At 50.4% G+C, this 23,532-nt stretch overlaps 2 protein-coding genes and 1 pseudogene across 2 annotated transcripts; all 3 read left to right on the top strand.

Annotated features, from left to right (window-relative positions):
- Positions 1-929: 929 nt before the first annotated feature.
- On the top strand, positions 930-10,346 carry LOC107542805 (butyrophilin subfamily 3 member A3-like). Its single transcript, XM_087828138.1, has 8 exons — positions 930-1,008; positions 1,228-1,569; positions 3,220-3,501; positions 4,807-4,925; positions 5,100-5,196; positions 5,421-5,447; positions 7,085-7,108; positions 9,646-10,346. The coding sequence occupies exons 1-8, from the start codon at positions 930-932 to the stop codon at positions 10,344-10,346; spliced, it is 1,671 nt and encodes a 556-aa protein (XP_087684264.1).
- A 207-nt stretch (positions 10,347-10,553) lies between these two features.
- Positions 10,554-10,979, top strand: LOC107542843 (vesicle-associated membrane protein 4 pseudogene; annotated as a pseudogene).
- Positions 10,980-16,884: 5,905 nt separating this feature from the next.
- Positions 16,885-22,439, top strand: BTN1A1 (butyrophilin subfamily 1 member A1). Its single transcript, XM_087827686.1, has 7 exons — positions 16,885-16,957; positions 17,166-17,513; positions 19,223-19,504; positions 20,322-20,471; positions 20,956-20,976; positions 21,078-21,104; positions 21,506-22,439. The coding sequence occupies exons 1-7, from the start codon at positions 16,885-16,887 to the stop codon at positions 22,177-22,179; spliced, it is 1,575 nt and encodes a 524-aa protein (XP_087683812.1). The 3' UTR covers positions 22,180-22,439.
- The last annotated feature ends 1,093 nt before the right edge of the window (positions 22,440-23,532 follow it).

The following is a 23,532-nucleotide window of genomic DNA, read 5'->3' as shown; positions in this document are numbered from 1 at the left end:
TGGAGTCCTCAGGCTTTTCTATCTGTCGTATCATGTCTTCTGCACCTGGTGAGAGTTTTGCTTCCTCCTTTCTGATTTGTATGCTTTTTATTTCTTTGACTTTTCTGACTACATTAGGTAGGACTTCCAATACTGTGCTGAGTAGAAGGGGTAATTCGTGTAAGTGGAATTTGTGGGTCAAAGGATAAAGCATTTTAAGTCATTATGCATATTTATGTGGTCAAAATACATCCAGAAATATTTATATTCATATGAAATACAGTATATAATTACCTTTATAAATTATTTAAATTTATTTTTTAATTCAAATTTGTCTATAATCAAAACAATAAAATAAAATAAATAGCCTCCAAAATAGGTGGAAATATATTCCCCGCTTAAAAAACTTTAAAAATATAGAACATTCAAATAATTTCAAGATTATATGGTGCAAAGGACTTCAGCTTCTGCTCTGAGTGAAATGGGAGCCCTGGAAGGGGCTGAGCAGAGGGGCCACCTGCTATGAGTCAGCAAAGTTCTGGCTGTGGTGTTGAGCAGAGACTGTAGGGGGCACCAGTGGACTTGGGGACTCAGAGAGGAGGGTCCTGCATAATCAGAGTGTGATGATGGAGGCCTGGACCTGACTGTCCCAGGAAGTGTGGGTAAGGGAGGGCTTCTGAGCACATTTGGACAGTGGAGCCAAGGATGTCCTGGTGACTAGGGTTAAGGGACACGCATTTCACGTTACATGTTTTATGGGTGATTTCCCACGTTGGAATCAAAGGTTAAAGACTCCCAAGCAGACATCTCAGAGGAGCCCTGCAGTCACCAGTGATGGAGGTTGCACCCCGAGTCTGCCCTAGGGAGGTAGAAGACTCCATGTGGAATTCTCCATCTTCCAGGTCGTCATTTCTCCTTCTGGAGCCTCTCTGTCTGCTTGGCAGGTAACAATGGTGAGGTCCCTGGCCTTCCATCTGCTGGACCTCCCTGTGTGCCTGGCCTTGGTCCAGCTGCTCACCCCCTGCTCAGGTAGGGAAAGGTTCTGCATTATGTATGTGGAGTGTTACCTATAGAGCCCAGTCAGAACCTTGGGCTCCTCCCCACACCTGGAAGGCCCATCCAGACTGTACTTCTGTGATGTCAGGAGTGCCTGCCTAGGTGTTTCTTACCTCCCCCTCCCTTCCTGGGACACCCCCTTACCCTCTGGCCCCAGCCCCCTCTAATGAAGCACCCTGTTCTGCTGACCAGCTCAGTTTGCTGTGATTGGACACCCTGTGCCCATCCTGGCCATGGTGGGTGAAGATGCTGAGCTGCCCTGTCAGCTGTCCCCAGAGATGAGCGCTGAGACCATGGAGCTGATGTGGGTGCGACCCAGCCTCAAGCAGGTGGTGTATGCGTATGCACATGGCAAGGAAGAAATACAGATACCAGAGTATCGAGGGAGAACTTCCATTTTAAGACAGTACATCACTGAGGGGAAGAATGTTCTCTTGATTCGCAACCTCCGAGCCTCTGACAGCGGAATCTACGTGTGTTATTTCCAAGATGGTGATTTCAATGCAAAAGCCCAGGTGGAGCTGAAGGTTGCAGGTGAGTCTGAGGTTTGTCCTGAGCTCCTTCTGCCATGGGGCCTGGGGACAGAGGCTCGAAGCCCACCTCACAGCACCTCCAGCAACTCAGCAACAACTGTTTCCCAGCTTCCAACTCTGCTTCTCTGGGGCCCTTGACAGACCCACATTTTCCTCTAGGAAGGGTTCCTCCTGTGTCAGGTGAAGAGCCCCTCATGCTGACCACCAGGGTCTAAGCAGGAAGGGGGGTCAGGAGTAGGAAGGATGAGAAAACCTCCCCTCAGTGGGGGGCACACAGTGGATTGGGTTCAGCTGTGTTCCAGGCAGTGGCCATGGGCCCTGCAGGTGCACAGGGCTGTGGTCCAGGGAGGCTGAAGTGCAGGGACATCACCTGTGCCGCCCATGTCCTCTACCAAAGGCCCAGGATCACACCTGTAGTTGACCAGGTTGAGTCTAGTCCGTGTTGCAGTGCGGGAGATGCACCCACGTGGAAACCATGGGGTGTCTCAACGAGAAGGTGTCAGGGAGACTTGCATAACATTTGGGCTGATAGGGGAGTTGGGCTTATGGAAGGAGGGCTTGGCTCTGGGTGGACGCTGTCAGGATGGTGTGAGGATGTAACTGGCCACTGAGCCAGGACGGGAGGTTTGCTGGCTGCTATGGTCTGGACACTTCGTGTTCTCTGTGCTCAGACCCGATGGCTGAGTGGTGGTGGTTTTGTTCTCACTCATCACAGGGACAACACACCCTTGTCTGATGCTGCTGTTCCATGAATCGCTAATGTCCACTCAAGTCAGGGTTGCATTTCTCTTTCTCAGGGCACAACCCTGCCCTGTGGCTTCTGCCTGGGCTGGTCACTGAGAAGCCTCGCAGAGGAAGGAAGATGGGTGTGGAGGGTCCTGTCTTTCTCCCTGCAGGTCCCCCTCAGCCAGCTACAGTCCCTTCCTGGAGACCACAGCTCCTCTTAAGAAAGCCCTCCCTACAGGACTCTGTCCTTGCAGGTCTTCAAAGGCTTCCTCCCTCCTCTCCTTGGGTTAAGAGTTTAGGGACTGGTGGTAACAGCTCCACTGTCCTGGTCCTGGCTCAGCTCTCTCCCATGAAGGTTTTCCCCCCTTCCCACAACATTATGGAAGTTTCCCTGAGTCCAGAGACCAGAGAAAAATGGTGTCATCAATAGATTAATTATATCAAGAGTTTACCAAGGTGACTTACATACAAAGAACAGCCTTTTAGGCAGCAGTACAACATGCATGTCCTCTCCACCACATGGCAAAGGCTAAGGCTTATGCATGACAGGCAGGGGAGATTGGAGCACTGGAACATGACCCACCAGACAAGGGAGAAGGACTTACATGCTTGCCTAGGGCAGGGTGAGGGCCAGTTCTAGGAACCAGCAGGCCTGGGGCATGGGGGAGGGATCCAGCTGTCTCTAAGGGATTTTAGGGGAAGCAATGTCTGTTCAGGCCAACATCTAGCTAGATCTACTATGAGGTCCAGGGATGGTCAGGTAGTGGTCACATCATGGAACAGTCCCTACTGCACAACACACTTTGTAAACAGCTCCTTAGTGAACCTGCTTGTGGTACCTAGTGCGAGTGAGCTCCTCGTTCCTGATGGGATCCTCACCAATACAGAGGAGTCCCCATAATCAGGCTCACTTTTCCTTCCCCAGCCCTGGGCTCTGATGTTCACATTAAAATGAAAGGTTATGAAGATGGAGGGATCCGTCTGGAGTGCACGTCTGCAGGCTGGTATCCACAGCCCCAAGTGGAGTGGAGAGATGACAGGGGACAGAGCTTGCCAGCTGTGGCCTCACCTGTGGCTACAGATCCCACAGGTCTATATGCAGCCACATCTTCTGTGATCCTGAAAGATGGCTCTGGGAAGGAGATCTCCTGTATCATCAGAAATCCCCTGCTCAGCCAGGAAAAGACAGCCAGGCTTTCCATTGCAGGTGAGTCCCTGCTCGACCCTCTGCTTAGCTGTGGCCACTGGGGAAGGAGGCCTGACTGTGTGCTGCTGACTTGGGTCTTTGCAGGGAACATGATGCACAGAGCAGGGACCTGGCTGCTTCTTTCCCCATGAAGCTGATTATGTCACAAACATCTTTCCATATTTTCTGCATGTTACAAACTGTGACACCCAACAGGAATTGGGGGCAAGTGGTAAAGATCAGCTAAGCTGCCAAAAAGGAAACAATAATGTGCAGCCCACGTCTTGGAGAAAGGGTTAATCTCGTTACAACATAAAACAGCCCAGTAGAAAATGAGCCGAGAACATGAATTATCAGTTCACAGGAAAAAAAATTACCTCACAGCAGGATCCCAGTCTCACTGAGTAGGGAACTGGTTCCACCTGGGAGACTGGCAACAGTAGGAAAAGCAAGGTGGTTGGTAACACAGCCGATGGCAGGATGGTGGGGGGACAGCCACTCTTAGACGTTTGTGGCTATAATTTGGTATATTTTTGGTATAAATTGTCACATCTTCCATTGGGGACAATAGAACAATCTTTATCCAAATTATTTATTGATCTTAAATCCCACTTCTGGGGTTTCATCTGACAGATCAGCTTGGGTTGTATGAAATGGCCCATGTACAAGGTTACTTCTTAGAGCATCAACTATAATAATAAAAGTTAGAGACCGAGCCAAGGCCCAGCAGGGGGGCTCCTGTGCACTGGGCTGCAGTGTGGAGGAAACACGGACCTGCTCTCCGTGCTGATGCAGAAAGGTCCCCGAGACCCAGGATGCAGCCCAGCTTGTAGGGATGCTGTCTTTGGTGTAAGCAAGAAAAAGGAGAATATATTTATGTTTTTTAGATGTAATAAAGACGTGCATGGCACTCACTGTGTGTCAGGCACTTTATAAGCTTTAACTTAATCCTTTCACCAGCTAGGACACCAGGAACAGAAAGGTTAAGTCATTAGTACAAGGTCACAGAGCAGGTCAGGCAGAAGACCTAGAATTTGAACCCAGGCCCTCCGACCCCAAAGTTCACACCCTTCATCCTCATGTTAAGCTGAGTAATGAGAAGCTGATCAATGGGGGACGAGGGAGTGGAGGGGAGACTTCACTGCTTTGTACATATATTTTTTGATATTTGAATTATCTCCATGTGAGAGGCAGACATTTCAAGAAAATAAAATTTATTATGTGACAGGAAGAGTTCTGGGATCCTTTGGGGGGAGAGAGGTCACCTCACCTCCCGAGATACCCCAGGGCCCCGCCTGGCCAGTGGCTGAGTCTGTCCCTCTGCAGGTCCCTTCTTCTGGCGTGAGCAGCCCTGGCAGGTGGCTGTGGGGGTGACCCTGCCGGCTCTGCTGGGGCTCCTGGCGGTGGCTGGTTTCTTCCTGTGGCGACAGCAGAAGAGAATCCAGGTCCTGTGGCAGGAGAAGGAGAGGGAGCGAAAGGAGAAGGAGAGGGAGCGAGAGGAGAAGGAGAGGGAGCGAGAGGAGAAGGAGAGGGAGCGAGAGGAGAAGGAGAGGGAGCGAGAGGAGAAGGAGAGGGAGCGAGAGGAGAAGGAGAGGGAGCGAGAGGAGAAGGAGAGGGAGCGAGAGGAGAAGGAGAGGGAGCGAGAGGAGAAGGAGAGGGAGCGAGAGGAGAAGGAAGCGGCGCGGGCCCGGGAGCAGCGCGAGCGAAGTGCCAAAGGTGAGCCCGGGGGCAGAAAAGGCGATCTCCCTGCCCCATCCCAGGCACCCCCCTCGGGTCCTCCTCTCTATCCCCATAACACAGCGCTTTTTAAAAAAATTTTTTTTTTTTCTGCTTATTTACAGAGAGTCTGCAGGAGGAACTCAGTAAGTGCTGATCCCGGCCACCGGGGTTCTGGGGCCCTGCCTGATGCGCGGCACCGACCCCCCTCTTTTTCCCTGCAGGGAGGACACAGGTCCAGTACCTGGCGCGTGAGTATCCCGGTCCCGGCCTCAGACTCTGCTCCCCTATTTCCAGCCCCTTCCTCGCCCCTCCCCGCCCCGGGAAGAATTAAGGGCCCTGATCTGGGGAACCCGGGGCAGGGGCCTTTCTCGGGGCAGGAAGGGACTTCAGTCTGTCTGCACCAGGGGCCCCTCATACGGGGATGTCCAGGGAGCCCCAGAAAGGAAAGGGGGCGATGGGCTCAGTGCGTGCAGCCTGCCCTCCCGCCTGCTGCTTTACCGCATCTGTAGCTGCTCAGGGGAAGCAGAAGGAGAGAGGAGAGTGTCTCCTAGCGAGAGGAGTGGCTCCAGCCTCAGCTGTCAGGGTTTGTCTTAACTGCTGAAAAAACAATAGCATCTGAAGTTTTCTCATTAATTTCCCAATTCTTTTGGAAGTAGGCGGGAAATAACGCAGATTGAGATAGATGGACCCCAGCACACATCTCCATCCAGTACCCACAGGGCGAGCCTGTGCTCAGGTGCAGGACTGAGATGGGCACCACTTACCCCAGGGGTGGGATCCTGACCCCAGTGGATGCCTGAAACCACGGATAGTTCCACACCCTGTGTGTACCCCGATGTTTGCTTTTCACTGGAAGGAAGGCTCCTCATTGGCAAACCCGAGTTGCCTGCGTCACTGCTCTGGGCCTTGGAGCCCTTACTCAGTCAAATAAGGGTGACGTGAACACAAGCACTGTGACACTGGACAGCTGACCTGATCTCAGGAGGCTCCTAAGTGGCTAACGGGGGGAGGTACACAGGGTGGACCTGCTGCATAAGGGGATGGGTCACGCGTTGGCAGGTTGGAGATGGATGGAACCAGATTTCATCACCCTGCTCACAATGATGTACAATTTAAAGCTTATAAATTGTTTATTTCTGGAATTTTCCATTTATTACTTTTTGACAGGTTTTGAGGGAAGGTAACTGAAACTTCAGAAACAAAGGCCACGGATCAGGGGTGACTGCATATAGATTCGTACAAAACAGATCTGGGGTGACAGCTGGGAAAGCTCCTACACGGTGCCTGTGGGATCATTGGATGCAGTTGATTTCAAAGAGGAGGGGGGAGCAGAGAATGGAACAGGCAGAGGGAGAGGCAGGAAGGGTGGGGTGGTCAAGACAGAACAGTAGATGCCAGCAAAGGAAGAGACAGAAACTGACTCAAAAATGACAGTTCAGGTGACTTCCTGCCTGTCTTCTCTTGACCATAAGACTTCTCAGGCCTATGCTGGTGAGTGACTCAACCTCTCTGGTTTCCTGTGTAGGAAGCATTTACCCCTCTCTGTGCTGGTGTGTGATAATCAGATCCAGCTCAGAGGCTCATTTTCTGTGGAGTCCCACCCCCTCCTTTCTGGACACCCAGAGAGGACCTTCCACATGCAGTGTCCCCTCACCCTGCTGACACACCCACTCCTGGGCAAAGCCTGGCCATGGCGCCCACAGCCCCAGGGTGATGGAGGGAAGCCCAACACTCAGAGAGGTTTTATGCCTGATCCACAAGCGTTATTTGAAGGAAACTGGATGTTGGAAAAGAGGGAGGAAAGCAGAAGAGGCTCAGTGAGGAGAGTGGGTGGGGGGAAGACAGAACTAATGGCCTTTCCTTGTCTGTGTCTCCTTCCTTTCAGGGTTGAAGACCACCTACCAACCTGGTGAGTGAACCACTGTGTGGTCTCTGGGACAACCGCCCAGGGCCCTGCTCCCTTTTCTTCTCTAACTCTTCACTGGGAGAGTTCTGGGTGGGTGACTTGAGGTCCTGGTCTCCAAGGTGGGCCCATCTGCTGCCGAGACCCCAGAGAACCAGGGCCAGCTGCTGTCCTGGGCACCCCAGGTGTGTGAGGGAAGGAGGAGGCTGAGGGCTGGAGCTGGAGGAAGGGGCAGGAGAGTGAGGATGTGACCTGACCAAGCTCTGCCCCCTCCTGCCCTGTGTGCCTCAAGTTGTGTCCTCAAGTTCTGCAAGGATTCTGAGCTTTAGTCTCCTCATCAGATGATGGCGGTCATTCCCACTATGTCAGGGTTGAGGTGAAGACTAGGTGAGGTAATGAATGACTGTTGTTCAAAACACCATCAGGAAAGTTCAAAATGGGTCTTTGATGTGATGACCCTGGTGAGGGGAAGGTATCTTAAGATATAAAAGCGATGCTGGCAACTCCTTAGAACATAACAGACAGTTCTATAGGGTGATTTGCTCACTGGGGCGTCAGGTCAGAGTGGACATTCGCCTGGACAATCTACACAGATTAATCACAGCTATCAGACCCGTTACAGCATTTTTTATATACTATAACTTGGGTACATGTGATTGACAGGACAAAGGGACAAAGAATATGGCAGCTCCAGCCCATACCTGCTGGGCTTCCTGTGGTGGACGATTCTTTACAACTGATTTTATCACCAGTCTAGTGTCAACATAAGACATGTTCAAACCTCTAGAGAATTGTTATGACTTTGTTTGAGTGAAACTGACAATTGCCAGGAAGCAAAATCTAAACGGATTTTAAAATATGCTTCAGAAAGTGGTAGTTTTCCCCCTTATTTTATACATTACAATAAAAAATAGGAGGTGTCAGTGGGTTACATGAAGTCCACTGGTGATAGGTTAGGGAGGCAGGAGAGAGCAAAGCTGGGTGGGGAACCTCTGGGACTGGATAATAAAAAGTGAAATGATAGACACATACGTCTTTTGCATGGTGGGTGCAGAGTAGTTAACAGTCCACCGCTAACAGGGCAACAGTGAGGGGATTCATGGTCTGTGCTCTAGAGGGGTCCTGAAAACGGGAAGTTACCTTGATGTTCCAAAGGTGTGTTATCATAGATGCAAAAAGACAATACACAGCTCAGTTAAGGTCAAGAGTGACTTTTGTCAGGGAAGATTCCAGTCTAGGACATGAGGACCCACCATAAGCCGCCTTTAGTTAAAAAGTTTTAATCTAAGAACATCCTATGTGATTGCTGCAGTTCTCTGAGTTTGTAAGGCCACCGTGCCGGCCTCCTGAGAGCATATCAGTTTCAGTATGTGACCCCGTTTTGTCCACAGTATTGACCTTGGTTGTGATGCCATTCTAGCTGTTACTAACAAAAATGTTTGTGGCTGCATTTAAGGAACACAGACAAACATGACCCAAAGGCTTTGCTGTGCTTGCTAAGGACAGTGAGGTGGGCCACAGGTCACAGCATGAAGAGGGGAAAGAAATTCATGACACGGACATGGAGTTGGTTTTGTTCACAGGGAATCTACACTGTGATTAAAGAGGGTTTACAGAAGGAACTACTTGGGGTGCAGGGTGGGGAGTGGCCTTGAGGGAAACCAAGGATGAATGCTGTCCCAGGGCTCACAACAGTGGGAGTTGTCCCCACCCTTAGGCCCAAGGCAGAGGGACTAGAAAGCTTCACTGGATTTAGGAACAGGCTGGGCTCAGGGAGAAGCTGCCTGAGAGGAGTCCTGCTTTGTTAGAGCATCTCCATAGGAGGAGGTGGGATGGCAGTGCTGTGCCTCTCTTTCCTTTCTGCTCCCAGTCTTCAGCTAGTACCTGCCCTGGCCAAACCCAACAGGTAACCAGAGGCAAGGGAGCCCAGTGATGCTGTCCAAGGAGGACTCCTTCCTGGGGCCAGAGGGTGCGGACAGCTGGGGAGTGGATCCCAGAGCATGTAGAGCCCCCAGCATGTCCCCAAGCAAAGCAGAGACATGGTCTCTATTATCACACCAGGCACTTCCTCCATGACCAGCCTTGGACTAAATATAGCACATTTTGTCTTATTGTATTCTAGAGATCAGTACTTTTACTCCTATTTTACAGATATCAAATTGAGAGTGGAGATCCTACATAGGTTGGGTCTATAGGAAAAGAGACTGTGCAGAGAAGGAAGTCATCCAGCTCAGGAGGGTAGAGCGAGGGCTGGAATTTGAATCTATGTGACTATACAGCACAGGTGGGCATGGACATTTGGGGAGGGAAACAGGAAAAAGGTAGAAGGAAGGCACCAGCTGAAGAGGCAGGTTATGCAGACCCCCACCCTCCTCTGCCTCCCCTTCCTCACAGACAAAAGGCGCCTGCTGTTTCTCTTGGCATTGCTGAGGGTCACATCAGGGCAGGCTGGGGACCTCACGCTCTGGGCTCAGCCTTGAAGGCTGAGGCTCTGAGGACCCGGAACCATGGCTGATCCCACTCCATCTCTGAACCCTCTTCAGCGGATGTTATTCTGGACCCAGACACTGCGCACCCCAATCTCCTTGTTTCTGAGGACCACAGGAGCCTGCAGTGGACAGACACAAAGCAGAGCCTGCCAGACAACCCCAGAAGGTTTTCTGGGAATTTCTGTGTGCTGGGCTGTGAGAGCTTCACGACCGGCAGACATTTCTGGGAGATGGACGTGGTAGGGAGAACACAGTGGTATGTTGGGGTGTGTAGAGAGAATGTGGAGAGAAAATGTTTAGTTAGAATAAACCCCGAGAGTGGATTCTGGATAGCGGGGATGTATAAGGTGAATGACTGCCAGGCTCTCACGGAGCCCCGGACCCCACTGTCATTTGGTGACCCTCCTCCTCAAAGAGTTGGGGTTTTCCTGGACTATGAGAAGGGGGAGGTGTCATTCTACAATGCCATCGATGGATCACATATCTACACCTTCCCAAACACCTCCTTCTCTGGGCCTCTGTGGCCTGTTTTCAGGATTTTGCACTGGGATCCCACTGCCTTGACCATTTGCCCAGCCCAAAGAGAAGTAGGGAATGCCCTTGTGACTGTCCCAGTGCCTGACCCTTCCCTGGAGACCACCATGGCCTCAGGCTCAGCTGATGGGAATGAGGACCCTCAAGTTGAAGTAACGTCTCTGCTTCTCGCTGCCCAGCCTGGAGCCCAGGGCCTCCTTAAGAGCAAAGTGTCACAGTGATAAAGCACTTTCTAAAAACACTGAGTGGATGAGCCTGGGGGCAGCTGTGGCCGCGTGGCCACGCCACCTGGACGCCCACTGCCTCAGCTCCCTGCCTTCTTGCTCCACTGGCTGCTTGCTTCCCGCCACACGAGGCCTCCTCGGGGACTCAGGTGCTGCGTTCTTACTCTGCGGGGAAGTAAAAGAGTGCTGTAGGGTGAGAAAAACATGCCTCCCAAGTTCAAGCGCCACCTAAATGATGACGATGTCACTGGTTCTGTGAAAAGTGAAAGGAGAAATCTTTTGGAAGATGATTCAGGTGAAGAAGAGGACTTTTTTCTAAGGGGACCGTCTGGACCAAGAGTTGTTCTGAGAAATGATAAAATTAAGCATGTTCAGAACCAGGTGGATGAAGTTATTGATGTCATGCAAGAAAATATCACAAAGGTAATTGAAAGAGGGGAGAGACGAGATGAACTTCAGGACAAATCAGAAAGCTTATCAGATGACAGAACCACTTTTAGCAACAGATCCAAACAGCTTCGGGGGCAGTTGTGGTGGTGTGGATGCAAACTAAGAGCCATCATGGCGCTGGCTGCAGTCATCCTTTTATTGGTGATCTTCATTCTTACAGTTGTGAAATACCGCACTTGATTTGATGACGGAGATCTTCATTAAACGAAGCCTGGGACAATAATAATAATAAAAGATTGCTGTATAATTTATTTTTATTTTTTTAAAGATACAAATTTTTATTTTTACATATCTTTATTGATTCCAGAGAGAGGAAGGGAGAAGGAGAGAGCGAGAGATAGAAACATCAATGATGGGAGAGTCATTGATCAAAGCTCGCAACCAGGGCACGTGCCCTGAGTGGGAATCGAACCGTGATCGCCTAGAATCCTGGGTGGATGCTCAACTGCTGAGCCAAGCCCAGCCAGGCTGCTGTATAATTTAAATGAAACCCATGTATATAACTTTCAAAGCTGCTTTTTCAGGAAACTAAGAGGCAAGTATCACTTCAAACTGGAGCATTGAGAATGTCCAGTATCGTTTTCCTCTCTAGCAAAATGTGCTTTTAATAATTATGTTCAAGGCCAGGACAGCCAGCCTCTGTTTTGCCACATTCCAAGGATCTAATCTGAAACGAGATGCTTGCCAGTTCACTGTCTGTGTCTGTAGTTCAACACTGATAGGAGATTTCCTACCGTTTCTTTCATGGCCTGAGGACCTGTGCTCTTGCACTCAGGTGGGGGTCAGGAAGCCTGTGTAGCCAGGCCGCCCATGTTCGCAAAGCGCTTCTCTCATTACAGTTGCTTTGCAGTTTCCACCTTTATGGGTGTAACGACAGCTAAGTGCTATGAACACTGCTGCCTTCAGCTGTGACTAAAAACATTCCAGTAAGTCTATTTTTGACTGTATAAGGGAATGTGTAGTAATTTCTTGGCATTTGAATTATGGAAGTGGGACTGGTAAACGGTGTGAAAGGCATAGTAATATGGCACCATGAAACAAGATAATAAAATGATTGGAGAATGTCCAAAACAAAACAAAACACTGAGTGAAGCACTTCACTGAGATTCATTCAATTTTTCCCACATGACAGATAAGGAGTGGAGCGTGCAGAAGGTGAATTAACTTTCCTAAGGTGACTCAGCTGGCTTGGAACTAAGACAAGCTAGTAAGCCAGGACAAGCAGAAGAGGGAAACTGAGACAGACACTTAAACAGCAGTTTGCAGCCATGTAGTAAATCCTGTCTTCCCTAAACCAGGGACACTTAAGAGGAAATACTTTGCACTTCTCCTCCCCAACCAGCGGTTCAATAGCTTAAATCACCCTAGTCAGGGAGACAGCAGAAATCAAATTCGTGCCATTTGCCAACCACACCCAAGGACAGAAGAAGTCAAGAGAATAAATTTCATTTTGGTATCAGCATAAAGCTGCATGAAGTCAAGAACCCACACACTACCAGCTGGCCCTTGGCAGATCCACTCAGGGTGGGGTCCTCTGTCCAGTGACATTCTCTGGTGACCACAAAGGGACTTCAACACTCAAAGCACAACCATAGCTAACATTTATAGATAAGTTAAAATGTACTGGGTGCTGTGCTGAATGCTTCTCTGATTTCACTCACTAATCCTCACAATACCCCTGTGAGGTGCCTCAGTGAAAATGTGGAAACTGAGACAGAGCCAAGTTAAGTGACATATATCATTCATACTGAAAGTAGTGCTGCTGGAAGATGTTCTGCCCCTGCCCCCTCCCTCTACCTCTAGTCTGTTCCTAGCAGCCATTGTTCCTGCTGGGCAGGGTCCTGTGCAGTCCTGAGGTTCCCTTCTCAGGGCACCAAGGGTAAAGGTCACTGTAGGTGACTATGAAGGCCACACCCCACTTGGTTCCCTCAAGGGTCCACTGTGAGAGCCATGGTCCAGTGCTTCACTGCCTGGCTGTGCAGGATGACTTTGTCCAGGGATGAATTCACAGGGACCACGTCACACAGGGCTGAGAAGGGACTAGAGGCCAACCTCCTATCCAACATGTGACCTGCGATCACTGAGCCCAATCAGCCCTTTAAATTCATACTTAAAAGACAAACATAAATTTGGGAAGAAGGGAGCTAGATGAACTTCAGTGGGATTTTTATCACACTGTAGAGCCATGTTAAGAATTGTGCCTTGGGAAGATTCTTCTAGAAGAAATGTATGCAATGGCCTGATTGGGATCTGCAGGTCACAGGAAGGGAGCATTGTGTGGGTATAGGGGTGCTGGGCCCAACCAGACCATCCAGTGGCAGTCAGGAAGCCTGTCTTCACTGCCATGGTCCTGAGGGCACTGGAGTGCCACCTCCCGAGGGAAAGGAAAGGCTTTGGACTCTCACTCAGTATCCTCAGATCTCTCGCTCAAAAGTTTCTGAATGAGTCCCAGAGTCTCCATCACAGCTGCTGGCTCCATTCTCTAACCCCAGCCCTTCCCTGTGTCCTCCCATCTCTCCCCTGCCCCTTACAGCTCAGCAACTTGCAGGACAGTCCTTGGCTTTGGGAAGAGGGTGCTTATGTCCCCCTCAACACCTGCCCATCCCAAACCCAACCACACACACACACCTGTACTCATACAGGCCTCTGTCCTGGGAGTGAGCAGGGATGCCACAACACTCAGGGAATCGGAAGACCATAAAAAAAATTTATAAAAACTTATATTGCCTCTGAAATGAGACAAAAAAATAATAATTAAAAGGCCAGGTAATCTCCACTGGCTGTTCCCAGTTGTGCGTTTTTCATGCTTAAGCAGCTTCTTTGTATTCTACTGAGTGACCCGTGAGGAGGGGACTTGGCCCTGGGACCTGGAAAAAGAGATGCCTTCTGAATCTCACATTCAGTGCCTCTCAATCTCCCCTCCTCTCCCCTCCTCTCCCCCTCTCCTCTCTCTCTCTCTCTCTCTCTCTCTCTCTCTCTCTCTCACACACACACACACACACTCACACTCACCTGTAGGAGTTCATCCTAGAAAATCCTCAGCCAATGAGGAGCTGGGTGGTGGATAAATCCTTCTGTGTTCTTCCTTCTGAGACAATTCTGAGTTGGGTGTCTTCCAGTTCCACACAATCTCTCAACTAGTCCCCAGCCAGATTGAGCCCAGGTGCCCACACTGTACCCAGGGTCCATCACACTATTGGCTCCTCCCTGTCTCATTTCCTCATTTCCCCACAGTGTTTTCTGAGACCACGTCCCAAATAAATTACTTGCTCGCATATCTGTCTCAGGGTCTGTTTTTGGTGGAACTCTAACTAGGACCAGGCCTGATCAAGGAACAAGAGTGACAGCTATGACAAGAGAAAACAAGGTGAATGAACTCATGGCCTGCTCCTGAAATTCCTAAACTCTTTATTCTGGTGTTTCCTAGAGCCTGTCCTCCAGAGGGTGAATGTAGCCCTGCTTGGAGGGCTCTGCCCACCAGGTGACAGGGAGAGGCTGCAGTGGGGTAGATTCTGGGGGAAAGAGACTGCTTCAGACTCCCTGGTCCCTCCCTGCTTTCTTCTGCTCCTCTCTTGTTCAATCCAACCTCACTTCATTGGCTTCCCTAAGTGCCCCATTTGCCCTTTTGTTTATTCTAGGAACTCTCAATTTCAACAGTACTTCCGGGAATATGACTCAGAATGTCTCCACTCACCCTGACCCCAGGGCACACTGCACCTCCACCACCCCTACTGGTCCTTCTGCACAGAATCCTGTCACCACCTTCTCCAGGCCTGCTCACTTCACTGCCCGCCCTTCAAGGATACAGGGCCTGTGGTGTACAGTGCCCATAAATTCAACACAGGCTTGGAAAGTAGGGGAATGATGTCAGTGTTACCACATCAACAGTGTGCAGCCCAGGAAAGAGCAGTGGACCATAGAGCTCAGTAGCAAGCCGCAGAATACAGTGCTATACATGATGCCTTCACCCAGTCCATTGTCTTAGCTTGGTTTGGCCATGTACAAAAAATACAAACCCAAGCCCTTGAGCCAGAGCCCTCTCCAGGGCATCCCCACAATTCATGGAAAGCCAGCATCTGGGAAGAGGGGGAGCCAACACTGCCATCTTAAGGCTTGAGAGGGTGTTGTGGGTTGAGACAACCACATCTCCACCAAAATTCGTCCATTGGGTAGGTAGGCCCTTGGAGAAAATGGAGGAGAGGAAGGAAGCAGAACAGTAGATCCTACAGCATTTTCTTGACCATATTAAGTGCCTGCACTTGGTGCTGGGATCAGTAAGGAGACATTTAGGGATTTTTAAGCAAAAAGTGACATGATCAGATTTGCATTTGGGAAGCCATTCTCCTAGCAGTCTGGTGGGTCAGTCTTTTGTTTGGTCTTAATCATAGACCCAGTTAAAAGTCTGACAACAAATTGTGGTAATGAAGAATTTTTGCCACAAATATATTATAGAACTGACGTCTTTACTTTATACAAATTGATAAGAAACAGCACTAGCATCTGTCTAGGAAACAAATGGGCAGTTGGTCTGAAGAGCTCACTTCCAGAACATATTCAGTGGATAATATGAAAAGTGACCACTCTCACTATCATATAAATGCCTAGCAAGATAGCAACTTGATCCAGTTCAGCAGTGTGGGCAGGGGTTAGGTGAGAAGGACATTCCTGTTGATAGTGAGATAGGTTCAGTGTTTCAGGAAGAAACTTTTGTCACATGCTCATTCCCTTTGACCCGATGACTGTATTTCTGGGAATTTATCAGAAAGTTATCAAAGATGCGGACAAAGACTATGTGTAAGGTGCACTATTTATAATAGGAAAAAAACAAAACCCAGCTGTCCCACAATCTTGTGAACTATAAAAACCTACAATATGATATCACATAACTGTTAACCATGCCTCAAACTATGCAAAATCCTTATCAGTTCTGGTTTTGTGTGTGCGTGTGTGTGTGTGTTTTTCTGTACATGAGCATAAAATTAAAAACTCGGAGGAAATAAGCTAAAACGTGAGTAGAGGTTATCATTAGTTGGAAACATTATGGGAGACTTCTACTTTTTAAAAATATTTTTTCCTATATTTTTTATTTTTTCCATAACAATAAGAAGTTTATCCTCAAATAAGGAATTGCAGGCCTCATGAATTGCTCCCAGGGAGGCAATGTTGGGGCCCTGAAAACTGGGTCACACATACGTACTCACAGCCTACCTTTAATTCTCAACCCATAAAAATTAAAAAATTAAAAATACAATTTACCGTCTTCTGATCCCTACTGTATGCTCTGTGCTTTACATGCTTAATCCCGTTTAATTCTCCCAACACCTCTCTGAATAAGGTTATTGTTAACAATATTCCCATTTTAGAGATAAGAGAACGGAGGCCTCCTGTCCCTTCCTGGCCTTTTCTCGGCCCCCTTCCTTTTTCACTCTATCCCATTTATTTAGCCCAGTCATCAGCGCAGACCCTGTCCTCTGAGCAGCAGGCCGCACATCCACAGACCCTCTACTTTTCCAGAGTAAATACACCAGGGCGGGGGGCAGGCCTTGGGAGAGCACTTCCCCCTTCCTGCTCCCGCGGCCTTTAACTTTGCCCCGGGCCCCTGCCAGCCTCCTCACTCGGGAGCAGTGGCTGCTCGGTGCCTTTTCCTCCAGGAGCCAGGTCAGTGTCTGCGATTCCTCTCCCTCCGGCCCCTTGCCCCCAAGTCCCAGGCCCTCTGCACTTGGAGCCCTTGGCTGTCCGCAGCTCCTGTCCCGTCGGGGGGCCTCCACCACTTTATCATCATGGCCAAAAGCAGATACCAAATCACTATATTCGAAAGAAGAGGGTGTGTTTTTTTTTGAGAACAGCGGTTCCAAGGTTTGTTCCTTTATACGCACCCCATTCGTGGGCACTCTGTCTCGCAGGTCCCCTCTCCTAGGCCTCCTCAGGGTTTGGGGGCCCGTTTTGTTGCTTTATATGCGCTTGACCCGACCTAACTGACGTGGTGGGAGGGCAGCTGGACTGGAGGTCCGCGCGGGGTGCGCGGCCCCAGGGAAGGACCCGCCCGCTGTCTCGCAGGCCCCGGCCCCGCGCCTCCGGCGGGCAGATGGCAGCCGCGCCCCGCCTCCGCGGGAGCCTCCTCGCGCTCCTGCTTCTGCAGCTGCCCCGGCTGGACTCAGGTGCGTCTCCCCTCGCCTCTGGCCTGCACGGCTGAGACTTCTCAGCACTTGGTTCCCCCGGAGGCTGCCACGGGGCCCCCCATGGACCCTGTCGGGCGTCCCGGGTAGGAGAGGGACGGTGGCGAGGCCGCTGCGCTCGGCGGGGGGCCCGGGCCGGGCCAGCCCTCGGCCCGCGGCGCGCCCCGTCTGACGCCCTGGTTTCTGGCAGCCGGCTTGGACGTGGTCGGGCCCCCGGAGCCCATCCTCGCGGCGGTGGGTGAAGACGCGGAGCTGCCCTGCCACCTGCCGCCCAACGTGAGCGCCGCGCGCCTGGAGCTGCGCTGGCTGCGCGAGCGGGAGGCCCCCGCGGTGCTCGTGATCCGGGACGGGCGCGCGCAGGACGCCGAGCAGATGGCGCGGTACCGGGGCCGCGCGGCGCTGGCGCAGGACGGCCTGGCCCGGGGCCGCGCGGCGCTGAGGATCCGCGGGGTGCAGGCGTCGGACGCCGGGGAGTACCGCTGCGCGCTGCGGCTGGGCGAGCGCCGCGGAGAGGCCCGCGCGCGCCTGCAGGTGGCGGGTGAGCGCAGCGCCTCCGCGGGGCCCCCGCGGCGCGACTTCCTAGGGGCTGCGGCTTTGCGGACACTCCCCTGCCCAGCCCCTTTCGGGTGGGACGGCGGTGGCGCGGGGCTGGGGCTGGGGCTGGGGCTGGGGGCGAGAGCGCAGCGAACTGCCTTTCTTGTAGAAATTCATTTCACGCATCTCCTGCCTTTCCCTGTGGATTTAAGGATAAGCATTTCCCCCTTTTACTCTGTAACACTATTAGCTCTCCCTCCCCCCCCCGCCCCATGTACCTGATCCGGCCCCAGAAGTGAACACACGTGAGTTTATGTTTCACCATCACCAGGGGCTCCGGGCAGCGTCCCCGCGCGCACTTTGAGGCTGTTTTAGGGGTTGATACCCCAAATAGTATCCTCTGATTTCCTGAGATCACAAAGCAGGGTCCCTTGTTGACCCACCTAGAAAAGGTTTTGCTTTTGTTTCCTGTTTCGCTCCAAGCCAACATTTGGGGTGAAACAATAACGAACGTGGGGAGCCTTCGGGTGGAAAATGTGCAGAGGTCTGACTTTCCCACTTACTGGGCCTCAAGCAAAGCTCTTCTCGAGCCACGTTTCCTACTATAAAAACCGGGGAGCATCTACCCGACAAGGTTTTGCAAGAATGAAATAAAATTGGACAATATATCAGAAACCGTCAACTCCAGAAGCCTTCTATACTGGTAAGATACTATTACTGTACCCCAGGCTGCTCTAAAATATGATATACAAATATATTGCCCTTCATGTATATATTCAAATGAAGGTAAAGTTTGAAAAATTTGAGTGATATCTGGATCCCTGCCTCGTAACAGGCTGTGCCCTGTGGCAACATCATGTGTAAATCACATTTCCTTTTTAGGGAATTATCTTAAATGTGTATTACATGTTTTGATAGCACAAAACTGTCATTGTCACCTTTTATGAGTGACAGACACCTTTGAGAATCTGCTGAGAGTGGCAGTCCTTTTCATGAGAACACACATTCTCACCTATACACGAAAACCTGGCATATGGATTTAGACCCATAGTTGTGGACATGTGTTTGGACTCTTCTGTGTAGCTGAGTGTTTTTCTGGGGAAGTGTAAGAAAATAATTAAGCTGAAGAGACCAGGAAAGCAGATATTGATTTATGTTAGGACATATTTGTTTGAGGGAAATGAGGTTGAAAAAATTCAAGAAAATTTCTGAATCAATATCACAGGTAAAGGAAACTTAAATTGTCAGCTATGATCACAGTGCAAAGGACCTCCAGCCAGGACACTCTCCTCAAGGATACTCCTCTACTTATCTTCAAATACCTGACTTTCTTTTTCTCCTCCCCAAAGCCTTCTCATAACACTTCCACCCACAGAGCTCCCTCTCACCTCTGGAGCTCCCAGCCTAGACCACCGACTCATCACTAGCCATTAGTCTTGGCGTTTCTGCTGACTGGACAAGTGCCCCATGTCTGCCCATCAAACTCCTGCCCACGTTTCAACCACTGAACCCCGGCACGGTATCCCTTTCTGATGAGGTTATGAAATTCCTTTTATGTATACCTCAGTTTCCTCATGTAATGAACTGTGGAGAGGAGTCCCCCTCACTCCCTGTCCCCTTGTGCTTTTTGTTCTCCAGCTACATAACCCTGTGGTTATAAGGCTCCCAGGAGGGTGTCCACTGAAGGAGTAAAACCAGCTTCTCTCTCCACAGCTCTGGGCTCTGATCCTCACATCCATATGGAAGTTCAAGACAATGGAGAGGCCCGGCTGGAGTGCACCTCAGTGGGCTGGTACCCAGAGCCCCAGGTGCAGTGGAGAACACCCAAGGGAGAGAAGCTTTCATCCACGTCAGAGTTCAAGAACCCTGATGAAAGAGGCCTGTTCACTGTGGTAGCTTCAGTGACCATCAGGGACACCTCTATGAAGAATGTGTCCTGCTGTATCCAGAACGTCCTTCTTGGCCAGGAGAAGGAAGTAGGAATTCTCATACCAGGTCAGTGAAACCAAAACTGGGTTTCTATCTGGCAGCTTCAGGGCCAGGTCACCTGGGACACCTGCACTGCGTGACCTCATGGTCTACTTTCTCCACCTAAAATCCTGCCCACTGACTTGAGGGAGCCCCCACCAACTTCAGTTAAAGCATAAAGACGCTGAAGGCATGAACTGCACCCAGACCTAATAGAAATCCCAAATTTTCCATCTTAGTAGATACACCATAGATAGAGAAGGTTTGTCCCCGCAGGCCTTCCTGATCCAGAGACTCTCTCTTTGACTAAACAAGAAGATTACCTTCTCCTGTTCCCACCCTCACCCCATCCCCTTCCGCCTCCCCATCCCAGGCTAGGGCTCTATCCAGGGTCCTCAGGAAAGCAAATCTTCCCATTGCTCCCCCCACACCACCTCTGGTCCTGGCAGGAACTGTTCCTTCTCCTTTGGTCACTGAGTCACACAGAAGTGATACTTCCCCTTCCTGACTTACTTCCCTCATCCCCTTGGCTCAGATCCTCCATTGATCATTAAGGAGGAATTTCCATAACAACATGAATTAGTCCATTTTTTCCTTTATTTCACAGGTTCTGTCCCAAAATGACTCTTGTGCATCTTCCTTCCTCTCTTTTTCTGCTCTTTCCTACCTAAGATCAATTTTTATTTTTATTTTTTTCTGAAAAACCTGAGTGGCCTTGGACTCCATGGGAGGAATGGGAGAGGTCCAGGTCATCCCCTCCTCCAAGTCCCTTTGGAACCAGAAGAGGAGCCGGATTTGCTCAAAATTTCTCAACAGATGTCCTTTTGGGGGGACTTTGTTTTAGCTCCTTCCTTCCCAAGGCTGACTCCCTGGATGGTGGCTGTGGCTGTCATATTAGTGGTCCTAGGAATTCTCACCATCGGGTCCATATTTTTCACCTGGAGACTATACAAGGAAAGGTCCAGACAGAGGAAGGATAAATTCAGCTCTACAGGTAAGCCACAGAATCCCAGGCTACTTGTCAGGAGTGCTTCCGAGTGAGGTTGGATCCAAGTCCTTTAGGAGAACTGCCACTGGAAGATTTCTGACTCTAGAATTGTGAAAGTCAGAGGGGATTATAAGGCTCTTGAAGTCTCTGGTACTCGATCTGAACAAGAACAGAGGTTTGGGTGCAGGAAGAGTCAGAGCCAGTTCTGGCAGATGTTAGACCGGATCTTTGCTCCCTACTCCCCCGAGGCTCTCTCCTCATGACTACCTGGGTTCCCAGTAATGACGAAAGATCTGATCCCAGACCAGTAGGCACTTCCTGCTTATTTCTTAGAAAACACAACAACCCTTGTTCTTCAGTATTGATCGTGTTTCGGTAATTGAATAGTCATGATTTAACACTTACTCCTTTGTGTGTTTCTCACACTAGTTGTGTGGCTCCCATTATGTCCTTTATAGAAGGTCATTAGTTATTTCTGTTTGTTTTCCAGAGAAACTCCTGGAAGAGCTCAGTAAGTTCTGTCTTCTTGTTATTATTTCACCCTCAAGATTCTCTCTCTCTCTCTCTCTCTAAATAAGACCTGTCACTGACTGTCTTTCTGTCTCATTGCAGAGTGGAAAAAGGCTACACTGCATGCAGGTCAGTGACTCAACCTCTCAAGGGCTCTGAAGCTTCGTCCCCAGGGATTCAAAGTCCTACAATACTTGGAAATAAAAGCACCAACACATTATAGCAATGAGGATAGAGAGGGGAAGGATGATGGCAAATGGCATCAACTTTTCCTTGAGGCACATAGAGGGCTCTTGGGAGATGGCTAGGAGACAAGCCCCATCCAACACAGGGCATTAGGCACTGGGGACAGTCAGCTCATACGTCACCCTGTGGCTGTTGATGGAAGAGGGGAATAGAGACAGCTGAGCAGACCAAGTAGCTCTCCTCGGAGGAGACCTGTCAGCTCCTATCTCATTGGAGAAGGAAGGACAGGTCTTGCAGCCTCTCACATCCACTCATGCTCAGACCCACTTCCTCTCCCTGTCTAGTTGATGTGACTCTGGATCCAGACACCGCCCACCCCCACCTCTACCTGTATGAGGGTTACAAATCTGTCCGTCTGGAAGATGCACGTCAGAAGCTGCCTGAGAAACCTGAGAGATTTGACTCCTGGCCTTGCGTGTTGGGTCGGGAGGCCTTCACCTCGGGGAGACATTACTGGGAGGTGGAGGTAGGAGACAGGACCGACTGGGTGATCGGGGTGTGTAGGGAGGATGTGATGAAGAAAGGATTTGACCCCATGACTCCCAAGAATGGGTTCTGGGCTGTGGAGCTGTATGGAAATGGGTACTGGGCCCTCACCCCCCTGCGGACCCCTCTTACCCTAGCAGGACCCCCCCACCGGGTTGGGATTTTCCTGGACTATGAATCAGGACACATTGCATTCTACAACATGACTGATGGGTCCCACATCTACACTTTCTCCAACACCCCTTTCCCTGGCCCCCTACGACCCTTCTTCTGCTTGTGGTCCTGCGGTAAAAAGCCCCTGACCATCTGCCCGATCACTGATGAGCTTCAGGGAGTCACAGTAGTTGCTGATGCCAAGGACCCTTCCAACGAGATCCCACTGTCCCCCATGAGGGAGGATGCTGCCTCTGGAGACACAGACGCACTTCATTCTAAACTAATCTCTACCCAGTCTAACCAAGGGGCACCTTAAGAACGATGCCAGTTTAGCTGTTCTCCTTTGCTCTAACCCTGTCTGCCACCACCCCCTGAGGCTTCAGTTGCCAGCTTTGCCCAGCTCCCATTGCTTCCTGTTGGGTAGGGATCGATTAGTCTTGGATGGTTGCATTGCTGCTGCTAGAGTGTGTGGGGTGTAGGATCTTTCTAATCTGTTTCTGTACCAATATTCAGGGGCCAGGGAGGTGACTCTTCAACTACTTCTGTTCTCCTATCCCTTGAGGCCCACTCCTAAAGGGAAGGACTTGAAACAAACTCAAAAGACAGCTTAGGGATCAAGATGGAGTTAGGTGGTCATGGGGTTATGACAGAAACATCCTGGTGTCCACACTAGGGGTATATAAAGGAATAGGCAAGCAGAAATCCAAAGGGTTCTGGGAACAGAAGACCCGAGGCTGAAACCCCATAAAGGAACCTGGAGGGAACATTGCGATGGAGGAAAAGTGAGGTTAATCCAGGCCAATGATGAACAGCTGGGCTGCCCCTAGAGTGTTAGGGCCTGTATGTCAAATATCCTAAGCCTTAGGGCCTGTATCCTTAGGGCCTGTATCTCAAATATCCTACAGGTTAGAGGAAACTGACCCTATTGCTGTGGGGTCTGAGCAATTGGCAAGGGGGAGTAGAGGAGAAATGCCATGAGGAGGGCCAGGTGTCAGACGCAAGGTGGACAGAACAGAGGATTTTAGGTAGAATTCAAAGTTGTGTGCACAGCTGTGTCTCAGGCCCTGTTCCTCTCTGCACCGGCCTGTTGCTCCCTTGGCTGTGGGTCATCCCCCCCCCCCACTTTGTGGGCTCCATAGTTTCCACTTCTCTCCTCCTTATGATCTAGACTCTCTCCATTTCAGAGGAATTTCCAGGAATCACCCCTCAGTGATATCACCACTTCATCAACCACTGTCTCAGCTTCCTGCCCCCTCAGCCTTCACCCCAACGTCCTGTTTAACCCCTCAAACACACCTCCAACTAGCACCAGCTGCCACCTGATTCCACACCATGCCCTGTGCACTCTCCCCATGTGGCCTTCCTACCACGCTCTTCTCCTCGGGTCCCCTGAATGCGGTGTCTCTGCTCAGCACAGCTAGCCTGATTCCTCTTGTCTGTATCTGCATTTTCCTTATACCTGTAGCTTGTCTGGCCAACAGACTGCAAATTTATCCACGCTCATATCTCCCACTTGGATTGTACTTTTCCAGTGTTCAGCATAGATGTTGCCCATGGTCTTAACCTAATAAATAAGTCTGTCTGATTGTTGAAAGCAGCACCTGCACCTTCCATTCTTTATTGCAACAAGTGGAACAAAAAAACAAAAACAGAGGAAAGAAGCCTCCAT

Source organism: Miniopterus natalensis, chromosome 19 (genome assembly GCF_054644295.1).
Source record: "Miniopterus natalensis isolate mMinNat1 chromosome 19, mMinNat1.hap1, whole genome shotgun sequence".
NCBI lineage: Eukaryota > Metazoa > Chordata > Mammalia > Chiroptera > Miniopteridae > Miniopterus > Miniopterus natalensis.
Note: the sequence above shows the minus strand (reverse complement) of the source record. Positions and strands in the feature narration are given on the sequence as shown.

What these genes read in the sequence shown, in the direction of transcription:
- BTN1A1 (XM_087827686.1), top strand. Translation starts at nt 16,885, where the DNA reads ATGGCAGCCGCGCCCCGCCTCCGCGGGAGCCTCCTCGCGCTCCTGCTT. An exon ending in GAAACTCCTGGAAGAGCTCA is followed by an intron (nt 20,977 to 21,077) that starts GTAAGTTCTGTC and finishes GTCTCATTGCAG; the next exon opens with AGTGGAAAAAGGCTACACTG. An exon ending in AAAGGCTACACTGCATGCAG is followed by an intron (nt 21,105 to 21,505) that starts GTCAGTGACTCA and finishes CTCCCTGTCTAG; the next exon opens with TTGATGTGACTCTGGATCCA.
- LOC107542805 (XM_087828138.1), top strand. Translation starts at nt 930, where the DNA reads ATGGTGAGGTCCCTGGCCTTCCATCTGCTGGACCTCCCTGTGTGCCTG. An exon ending in GCGCGAGCGAAGTGCCAAAG is followed by an intron (nt 5,197 to 5,420) that starts GTGAGCCCGGGG and finishes TTTTCCCTGCAG; the next exon opens with GGAGGACACAGGTCCAGTAC. An exon ending in ACAGGTCCAGTACCTGGCGC is followed by an intron (nt 5,448 to 7,084) that starts GTGAGTATCCCG and finishes CCTTCCTTTCAG; the next exon opens with GGTTGAAGACCACCTACCAA.